Source organism: Diadema setosum, chromosome 7 (genome assembly GCF_964275005.1).
Source record: "Diadema setosum chromosome 7, eeDiaSeto1, whole genome shotgun sequence".
Taxonomy (NCBI): domain Eukaryota; kingdom Metazoa; phylum Echinodermata; class Echinoidea; order Diadematoida; family Diadematidae; genus Diadema; species Diadema setosum.
In genome coordinates this window covers 450,657-462,174 of record NC_092691.1, presented here as the reverse complement: position 1 = coordinate 462,174, position 11,518 = coordinate 450,657, and the positions used below count along the sequence as shown (strand labels likewise).

The following is an 11,518-nucleotide window of genomic DNA, read 5'->3' as shown; positions in this document are numbered from 1 at the left end:
AGTGTATGAATTTCTTGATTTGAGACATATTTATAAGGGTTTACTCGAAGAATTATTCTCAGTGCCCTATTTTGTAATTTTTGTAGTCTATCTGTGTGTTTTGCCGCCGATGATCCATAGATAATATCGGCATAATCAAATAATGGGAGAATGAAAATTGTATAAATCGATTTCAAAGTTGAAGTATTTACACAACTCCGTAAACGGCCCAGAAATTTCACAAGTTTGACAATATTCTTACACATTGTATCTATATGTATATCCCATTTTAGCTGTTGATCAATCATAACACCGAGGTATTTCACAACATCCTTCTGTTCTATTATATTTCCAGAAATGAATAATTTTAATTTATTACATTTACTTATATTATAACGAGAACCCAGTAATATGCATACTGTTTTTTCACAATTTACACTAATCTTATTCAAACACATCCATTCATATATGTTCTGCAGTTCAGAATTCAATACACACTCTATTTCATTTACACTTTTTCCCGAGCAATACAACACTGTATCATCTGCATACAAATTTATTTTACATCGTTCAATATAGTCAACCAAATCATTGACATAAATGATAAACAGCAGTGGTCCGAGAATTGAGCCCTGAGGCACGCCGTAATCAATTTGTTGTAATCGTGATCTCGACGAGTTTATCTGAGTGCAAATATGTCGTCTCTTCAAATAACTTTCGAACCATTTTAAACTTTCCTTCGACACCCCTATTTTACAAAGCTTCTGAATAAGCAAATCTGTGTCCACAGTGTCGAACGCTTTACGCAGGTCAATAAAGACTGCACCGACATAGCAACCGTCATCTATGGCCCGATACCAGTCATCCGTGACCTTTAACAATGATGTGACAGTTGAGTGTCTTGACCTAAATCCAGATTGTTCCTGGTTCAATATGCTATTCTGTTTTAAGTAGAGAGACAGCTGTGACTGGACGATCTTTTCCAGAACCTTTGAGAGAGGTGAAAGAATTGAGATCGGCCTATAATTGTTAGGCAGGGATTTGTCTCCAGATTTAAAAACTGGTATTATTTTTGCACATTTCCACCGATGAGGAACGATGCCCTCTAACAGTGATCGATTAATAAGGTAAGTAAGTGAATGCGCTATGCCAGATGCAGATAATTGTACAATTTTAACTGATAGACCATCTAGACCAGTTGACTTTTTCGCTTTGAGTCCTTTGATGACTTTAAGTACCTCTTCCTCATTTACTACATGCAGAGTCAAACGTGATTGTGTTGAAACTTCATTTACAATACATCGTTGTACATGAGGAATTTGTGATGCCAGATTTACACCAATATTTTCAAAATAATCATTAAAATCATTAATTCGTGCAATATCATCATCGTTCCATTGTTCCAGTTTTGTTTCTTATCTTGTCATCTTACCAACACGTGGACAACCTACTCAATATTATATATATATATATATATATATATATATATATATATATATATATATATGTATATATATATATGTATATATATATATATATATATATATATATATATATATATATATATATATTAATTCGCATCATTGATAGGTAGGCTACTTGAAATAATTTCCCCCAAAATGGTTTACTTATCGTCCTATTTCATAACCACGATATATTTTGTTATTTCATGTCAGTTAACCACATGTAGAATGCTTTGTATTTCATTTATTACTATTTTTCATAGTGCATACTCGGTCATATTACTACGGCAAAGACCCCTGAACGTTTTAACTTTAATAGCAGACTCATTTATTATCATTACTGTTATTGTAAAGTAGTTGGAGTGGTACACATACACTGTAATTTTCCCTTTTCCCCCTACCCTCCCCCCCTCTCTCTCTCTCTCTTTCTATCAATTATTCTATCCCGAGTAGCTAAGTATAGGGTCTCCATACCGTCAAGCCTCGGCTTAGTTTGGACACCCTTCTGTTTTAAGTTCCCTATGCTGTTTGTACTTGTTTTGTTTTGTACTAAAGAGTATGTGTCGATATACTGTTTGTCATAAATGACTTGCACAAATTCATGTCTGATGTAACGGATTTAAGCAGAAATAAATCAAATCAAATTAAATCAAATCATATCAAATTAAATCAAACCCTGAATCGAAATAACTTTGCATATAGGGAAATGATGTGTATATGCAGATGTCAGGTAGGCCTACATGAATCCACGCACAAGTATATTTGCATTGGTTTGGATTTAACAACACAACACCTTACTGATGGGTTTTTTTTTCTGTTCATCAGCAATGGAAAGAGTCGTTATCTTTGGTAGACGTTTACCGTTTTTATAGGAGGTGGTAGGCCTATACATTGAAGTATACAAAGATTGTTATAATCGTCTGGTCAGAATGCAGCACAACCATGTGGGAAACAAATGGGTGTGTTTTAGATTCACTGAGAACAACCATAAAATTCGTTCCCTCAAACAAGATACCCCTGTCATAGTGTAGGCTTAATTGCTTGCAATGAATGAAATTAAAGCAGAAATTTATAGAGAATCTAGAAATATGACAAGTTCGATATCTACGGAAAGCTAAGAAGCTAGTTAACAAAACTGGATATCTTTTAGACGATGTAACTTTACCCCCAAACTGTTTTTGAGATTGAAAAAACACCCAATTTCCATGACCACGTAGCTCCGTTCGCTACAAGAAACATCGGATTTGAGCGACGTCACCAAATGTGTATGAGCTGATTTGCCGTACGGCTATAATTATGAGACCCGCTCTGGCAAAACCCGAAACTTCTCGGCAAATGTGATTTCGCGCTACAGCCCGAAAAAGGTCAAAACAAAAATGACCTCAGGGACCAAATTGACATTTTAGTATCACGTTGTAGGGGAAATTTTCTAGTTTCTAATTGATATCAACAACATTTCGAAATACAAGCTACAAAATGTGGAATTTTGAAGAGAAAAGTGGGATGTCAATCTCAAAAGTTGGCCAAAATCTTACGTCTAAAGATCAAATCGCCTTCGCTTACGGCGAAAATGACTGTTTTTTGGCGATCGTGTCTTAGATATTCTGCATTGAACCCTGACACATTTGGTACCTACAGAAAGCTCTACCTCTGCTTATTCCATGACGATGTCATGGCATGATGTCATGCTACTCACTTTCATTCATAAATTCGTCTGAAACATGAGTAAGTTTATGCAAATCGTCTCCAAGACGCGTAAACAGCCTTGTTACCAAGACACTTGATCGAAATACGTGCAACCTATACGTGTTATACTGTGGGGATCACTGCAGCAGCGGTGCATGCTTGTATGCAACACGTGTATCGTGACTGCTGCTCAGCACGGAAATGTTGCAGTTTCCCGCTTTGTTAGACTGTTTTTTAGCAAGTTGAGGTAGAAATTAGAATTTAAACTAACACACAAGAGAAAAAGAAGGTCACATTTAACTAACAAACCTTCATCATGCCATTTCAAAGAAGAATCAAGCTGAAATCACGGCATCAAGGAATACCCCTTCACCTGTTCACTGCCGATTCTGCTGGTACTGTTGTGCGTACACCTGATCACGGCGATCGCGAATCTTGAGCTGATTACGGCGGGTTTTGTGCTTTTCAAACGTCGTATTTCCGTAAATTTATGGGTGTAAAAATGATTTCCAATCAATTACATCTCTTTGACTTAGTTGTCATCCTTCATGAGTATGTAAGATTACCTCTTCTATACGCAATTACCCCACAATGATCGATTTATTGTGTCAATAATAACAGCAAATTGTGGCTGTACAAAGGAACAGCTGATTACGGCGATCGTGAATCTTGAGCTGATTACGGTAGGTTTTGTGCTTTTCAAACGTCGTATATCCGTAAATTTATGGGTGTAAAAATGATTTCCAATCAATTACAGCTCTTTGACTTAGTTATCATCCTTCATGAGTATGTAAGATTACCTCAGCTATACGCAATTCCCCCACAATGATCGATTTGTTGTGTCAATAATATAATAGCAAATAATGGCTGTACGAAGGAACAGCTGATCACGGCGATCGTGAATCTTGAGCTGACGATAGGTTTTGTGCTTTTAAAACTTTGTTTATCCGTAAATTTATGGGTGTAAAAAATGATTCCAATGAACACAAACAAACAAACAAACAAACAAACAAGTTCACGTGAATATATAGTTTTGGCGGACGATTAATGCTAGATTGACAACAAATTACACACCAATTTCCTGAAAAGTGCACACAGTTTGCCTATAGATACGTAAATCCCACTGGGTTGCATACACATTTGGTGACGTCGCAGATTTGGCACTTTTCGTAGCCGTATCGAACTTTTTCCAGTGCTCAAATTGGGTAAAAATAAAGATTCTTATATTCAAAGCAGAGACAACTTTATTGCATGATTTATGTCAGAAATTAATCAAAATAACATTAAATAATGGAAAACAGTCCATTTATATGATATTATTTCCTAGAAATTTCTTCTTTAAGATCAAATTGCCATTCTTATAGTCCTACGTCCCTTCTCGTTATGGCATTTGTTGACACAATTTAACAAGTCTGTAAAGAAAATGCCTTCCTCCTCTATATAAGCACAAATAACTTTGGCATATTTCAGTTTTTAAATCATACTAAATATTTCAGTTTTATTCGTGTAAAGAATAAACGAGCAAGATAACATCCATCTGTTATCAAGTAGTTATGGTTATGAAGTATAATGATTTTATTATCAAATCAAATAAGGGACTTTTTGTCATATAGTAGATGTATTCTATTTTTCCTACATTCAGTGTATTATAAGACTATCTTTATTTTCTCAATAAACAGAATGTTTTAAAAAGCAACATCGTAGAACACAATCACTCTGTTTCTAATCAGATTGTCAAGAAAATTATGACGTCACAACTCTCACTACCACCGGAATGACATTTTGCCTTGTCAGAGGCAACTCATGTTTGACACGAGGGTCGTGTTGAACCACGGAGCTACATAATAATGGTTGAGCGTAACCTATTCAGTAATGCTTGACGAGTCGGGAAAAAAATTGTGTCACAATATATTGAAATACTTGATTTAATCAATGGACGCTTTATAGACCATGTATACCTCCAGTTCGGTTGAACTGTTTTCAGGTTTCGTACGGTATTATTTACTTTCAGAATTCTCGCAAGAGGTATTTAGATAATTGGAGAACGGATGGTAGCTGGATAAACAAGATGTTAAAATTCGGACAAATAAAAGTTATTTACTAAAATGACTGCGATCATGGGAGGGTTAATGATTTGCTGATTGTTATGACAAAAGTCATGATACTCTCTGCCTCTGGTTTTGTTTTGTTTTGTTTTTTGAGGGGGGATGGGAGTGGGACCTTGTCGTCCGTCATCCAGAGGAAATAATCCCCACAGATTACATTTGTATTAAGCCTCGAACAAAATTTCCTCCTAGCTCCCGTTCCATAAACAGAGTAAGCGACGTTTAAAAAAATGTTATCTATTCAGTGTTGATATGCCCTGTAATTATGATTTGAATGTATTTTGTTACCGTCTTGAAGTTAAGATGATATCGACAGCATCACAAGTATGTTTTTAACTCCGTGTAAAATAAACAGCATTATAAATTATATTCAAAGTGAATTTCATCTGTCTCTATTAAGATTGGTACGACTTTACAACCCATTATCCCTGGAACCGTGACACCACCACTTCCCCGCCAGCTAGCATCCGCCTTGTCGGAGGGAGCTCGTACCACGAGGGTCGTGTTGAGATCTATCACAATGGAGCCTGGGGCACGGTGTGCGATGACTATTGGGATGACGATGATGCCCGGGTCGTCTGCAGACAACTCGGATATTCCACAAGCTACGCACGGGCTGTGAGTGGAGGGACTTTCGGAGAAGGAACGGGATCCATTCTACTTGACAACGTTAGATGTTACGGCTGGGAGTCGAGTCTAGCTAGCTGCTCTTCCAACGGATGGTATAACCATAACTGTGGACACAAGGAAGATGCTGGCGTTCGATGTGGTGAGACTCACGAGTTTCTAAATACTTGAATAGATGATACGATATAGTATTGGTTGTGGTGAGCATTCAGCCTTTAAGTTTTTGCAATATGCTTAAAAATACTTCATGAAATGTTAAAGAGCATACAATCTTAATGGAATTCAAGACCAAATTTTCAACAAATGAACTTTGAATTACTCTGAGAATTATGTCCTCTTTCATATTTCCCAAGGATTTTCTCAAATCATCATCATCAAAAATCGTTGGAAACCTTTAGCCCCATCTCCATCGAACTATACTATCCCTTTAACGTGCGAAAGCTGTACAGAAATACTTGACGTGTTGCAACAGAAACTGAAGAAACTGGAAAAAAAAAACTCAAAGAAAGCATTGACTGTGTCGTTCATGGGTGGATTCCAGATATTTCAATAGCAAAGACATTGTTCATTGTACATAAGAAACTGAAGACAATTCTAGACTCTACACTAAGTTTAGATTTCGCATTTAGGAATGGTGCTACGCTTAATGCTAATAGAGCAATGGGTTTATTGTTTTATCTAGTTCTGTATTTTTCCCTCCAGGTTCAGGATTAAAGGATAGTCATGAGATAGAAAAAGAACAAAAACAAATCAAAGCTTAGTGTACATTAGGCAGAATGATGTTATAGGGTAAACTGCGCCAGTCCAACATAATCTCAAATATAAAACACAGAAAACACCGAAGATATGAATGTCTAAATTATATGGTATGGCTGTTCGAAACACATTTCTTCTAAACACATCTAATTATCACAACAGCAAGGTAGAATCCAAGAATTCAGATCAATTGCACATGTCTCATATCTCCATTTATATATGAATTGAGAATGTGTTAAAAACGTCCTGTTAATATAGCAAGTAATGAATTATTACATCTTTGTTTATCAGATTAGGTTTAACAATGACATATCCACTAACCTTGATGCAAGAATTATTCAAGATAACCCGGATTAAACGTGGAGGTGGAGCGTTTCTTGGCAAAGACTAAATAAATCTGTAGTAGGCAAATTTTTTTCGTATAAATACGTCATTGCAACTGATTGACAAATTGCTTTACATCTACGTAAATCAGCACTGAATTGATCAGTTTTAGTAGTAGCTATGATAAAATACATGAGCGTACATTATTATATACTCGAACTTATGACCTCCTGATCTCATTCCGCCTGACAGCAAGTGTTGGTTCTAATCCTTGTAGCATGCAGCGGGTACTGCGTAATTATTCAAATACATTAAATTCTTCCGTCGAGATGTTTCCATGAAAACATCTCGACGGAAGAATTTCATGAATTTGAATAAATACATCATTGCCAACATTCTTTATTTATCTTTGTCATCTATTAAAGTTACAAATCAAAACTATGTCTCCGTCAAGGTCTTTCATTGCTAAATAAATACAATGTACTAAAAAATCAGGTTGTCTCTACTATCAGAATTCAACATTCGTTTAACCCAGTGCTTCAACTGTCAAAGCTGCTATGTATTTATTGATCTTATATGTAACTATAATCCCCAATAATCATTTTACGACCGATTTTATCAAGCTTTTTGGTCCATATAAAGGAATATATCACAGACTCAATTTCATCAGGAACTTTGGGAAGCACTGGGAGTAAGAATATAAATTGAGATATAAATATGCAAAATGATTTAACAAGCGTAATTTTCCCTATTGAAGTTCAATGTCTAGGAACCCATATTTTCAGAATGCTTTTTAGTGCTTCAGATTCAGGCTTGACATTTAACTCAAATAAATCATTAGAATATTAAAAGTTTTCTAAGTAGGCGATAAGGCTTTGTGGAATATGTAAATTCAACAAATGAAACATCTGGAGGATGGGCTTTACAATAACCTAAAGTTATAATTTCTGATTTGCTATGGCTTATACAAATCCACAGAAAACTCTCAGTTGATCATATCAGAAAATATTTTATATCTTTAAAGTTAAAGGTCGTGTCAATAGCTTTTATCTTTAACGTTATATAAAGGGTAAAAACTCAGAAGCATGGCAATTAACACAAGAAGAAGTATCGGTTTACAAAATCTGTATGAAAAAAATGAAATAAATTACAAAATTGAAAAGTCTTAAAGCTTAAAACATACAGGGCCATTCCCGTTGGTCAAATTACTTTTCTGGATCTGCTATAAAACCAGAAAACCCGTGGCCTCAGAGTCAGTTAGAATAGTACGAATATCTTATGTTTTCACAAATAACACGGTCCTGCATAAAGCCGGTCTGATCAGAACTAAATATATCAGTCAAAACCTTCTTAAGCCTTTGAGCAAGGCGGTTTGCCATAAGCTTGCTGTCCGCGTTCAAAATGGAGATCGGTAGCCAATTCCTAAAAAAAAAAATAATAATAAATTCTGATTTTTTTTTTTTTTTTTTTTTGGGGGGGGGGAATAAGATGAATAATGGCTTTTCGGTAGTCAGAGGACAATCTTCTAAAAAAAAAAAGAGAAATTAAAAGTTTTCAAAATTGCCTCTCCCAGATCTTCAAAGGACCGTAAAATGCACAAGGAACACAATGGTTTCGGGAGTTTTATTATTTTTTGCATAATTTTAAGATTTTCTAAACACCAATTTAGTGTGATCAAACATTCGAAATGTTCTTATGCATTCCGATTTAATATTTCGCATATCATTTTGGTAACTAATTTTCAAACTCTACTTGTGGGTGCTCACAAGAGGTAAAAATCAATTCATTATGATGTTTTCAGCAGTATTCCAATTATAATTTTTAAGTAGATGCATCGAACTGACAATCTCCATGACAAATCTTAGTAATAAGTATTTGTCTTTGATTTCCCCTTTCCAAATTAAGAAAGTATAGCATATTCTTTTTACTCTCTTTGACCCAATTTCCTCTGGATCTAACCATAACAATTATAGATTTTCTTTTCATGCTAAACATGTAATTCATCTCTACAGAGTTTAATATGCTTCATATTTACTGGAGAAGAGAATCGGAAGGACGAACAACGTAATTAGATTCTAAATTATCCATTTTATCGAGTAGACCATTTTGTACATTTTGCTCGGTTTGCTTTCTTAATAGACTACAAGAGTAACTGATCTTTTTTGACATTTAGAAAACTTGCCAAAAAAAGATGTGTTTGGATGCTAAGTTCAGAGAACAGAAGTTTATGTTCCTGAATAAAATTCCGAATAAATTCAATATGATTTTCATTCTGTAAAAGGGATGCGTTAAACTTCGAAAAACCATGACCTGATTTTTATTTACCACCAATGTTGACCACAGAGAAATAAGAGATGATACGGATTGGGCGGTTTCAAGCCCCAGTATGAGTTATTAGTTATCAACCTGCATGTGCGACCAAATTGAATTCACATCAAAAGAAAAAAATCTAGACGACCATATATATATATATATATATATATATATATATATATATATATCCAGATAGATATACAGATAGATTAATATATATATATATATATATATATATATATATATATATATATCTTGGAATTTTCCACGTGTTGGACTTCGAATATTGTAATTATTAGAAGAAAGAGTCTCAAGTACGCCATGGATCCAACGATTACAAAAATTTTTATTACAAAATAGAATCGCTAAAGTCTATTATTACAAGGACGTATATATAGCAATGTATTTTTATAAATAGAATATATAGCATAGTATGATTCAAACAAGCACTTGAAACTTTGGTTGAGTCTGAGTTCAGTCTTCATTGAGATTTCACTTTCTACCATACCCCTATACGTATCAGCGCTCTCCTTGACAACGCAGCTCCAGGGCAACGCACTATGCGCATGACGCGCATAGCATTGTTGTTATGATTCATGTTTATCATTGTCCATCATTGTCTTTGCACTGACGAAGGTCTGAGGCAGACCGAAAATTTTGTAATAAAAATTTTTGTAATCCTTGGATCCATGGCGTACTTGATACTCTTATATATATATATATATATATATATATATATATATATATGTATATATATATACATATCTGTGTGTGTGTTAGTGTGTGTGTGTGTGTGTATGTAAATATCTCGAAAGCAAATACACATGTATATATTTCAAGATTTCTAAATATCCGCAGGTTGCGGTGAGAGGTTGTCCTGCCACCATTTTTTTTTTCTTTGCCTATTAACAACACCTGAAGCACAGGTAAAATCACCACCTCATACAGTATAGATCCACAATCAAATTCAGTTTTTTCCAACATGTTGGTAACAACAAACAAACAAACAAATAAAGCGTCTTCAACATTTGGTCCATACATTAACAAGTGTACATTTCTCATGATCAAACAAAATGGTTAATATAAGCACTAGTCCATTATCATCATGGTAGTGTTTGTTGATGACAATCAGCAAACAGTCTTTACACAGTAGGACTATACTCGTAACTCATCCGCTATTTCAGGTACCATATGAAAAATATATCACACCACTTCAAAATTGTCTGCCAATTGTAGTCTCATCTTGAGGAGATGAGTGCGATTCTTGAATAAAGAATATATTCGCATTTTTATATTTCTAAGCTAACTCTGAGATGAAGACCTCTGATATTCACAGAGAAAATGTCAATTGAATTCATATTGTCTTTGCCATGGTATTAGGAGAATCCTGAGTATATAAGTGAACTGCCTCTGTCTCTTTATCAGATAGTCGGTATGAAGTCACAACTTATACTTCTACCCGGGATCGGTCCATTATCGAATACACCTCTGCCTCCCCGTCCAGCATCCGCCTTGTCGGAGGGAGCTCGTACTACGAAGGTCGTGTTGAGATCTATTACAATGGAGCCTGGGGCACGGTGTGCGATGATAGCTGGGATGACGATGATGCCCGCGTCGTCTGCAGACAACTCGGATATTCAACAAGCTACGCACGGGCTGTGAGTGGAGGGACTTACGGAGAAGGAACGGGATCCATTCTACTTGACAACGTTAGATGTAGCGGCTGGGAGTCGAGTCTAGCTAGCTGTTATTCCAACGGATGGTACAACCATAACTGTGGACACAAGGAAGATGCTGGCGTTCGATGTGGTGAGACACGAGTTTCTAAATTCTTGACATGTAAAAGATGTGCAGTTCTACTTGACAATTTGGCAAGAGAAATTGATAAAAACAACATCATGACCATGAAGAAAACATCGTTAATGTTGCTCATTGTCGAATGCAAGGAATTTCGAGATACAGCAAAGATATTAGTTTCCTGGAGAAACGGAAGAGATCATTCTGGAATCTCTGCTAGGTTAAAATGGTGCAATGTTAAATGTTTGGAGCCTTTGGTTTGGTTCGGTTCATTCCATTTATTTTTGCATTTCCTTTTTCTCCAGATTCTGTTATGATTAGATGAAAGTTTAAAAAAATGGAATCCAAATAAATAAAAGACTTGTGAGATATAATAGTATAAAAAACTGATGACCTATATTTACCTCTTTTTCGACATGTTTGGAATCCCGTGCCCGATGGAGTGAATTTACATCCCTTGCCTCTTTT

The 11,518-nt window shown here is 35.4% G+C and overlaps 1 protein-coding gene across 1 annotated transcript in view; it reads left to right on the top strand.

Annotated features, from left to right (window-relative positions):
- The first annotated feature begins 4,975 nt into the window (after positions 1 to 4,975).
- LOC140230532 (scavenger receptor cysteine-rich domain-containing protein DMBT1-like) overlaps positions 4,976 to 11,518 on the top strand; it is a 38,477-nt gene continuing 31,934 nt past the window's right edge. Inside the window, exons 1-3 of the mRNA XM_072310675.1 lie at positions 4,976 to 4,985; positions 5,634 to 6,015; positions 10,758 to 11,073. Of these exons, the coding sequence (XP_072166776.1) occupies positions 4,976 to 4,985; positions 5,634 to 6,015; positions 10,758 to 11,073 (708 nt within the window). The remainder of the gene's footprint in view (positions 4,986 to 5,633; positions 6,016 to 10,757; positions 11,074 to 11,518) is intronic.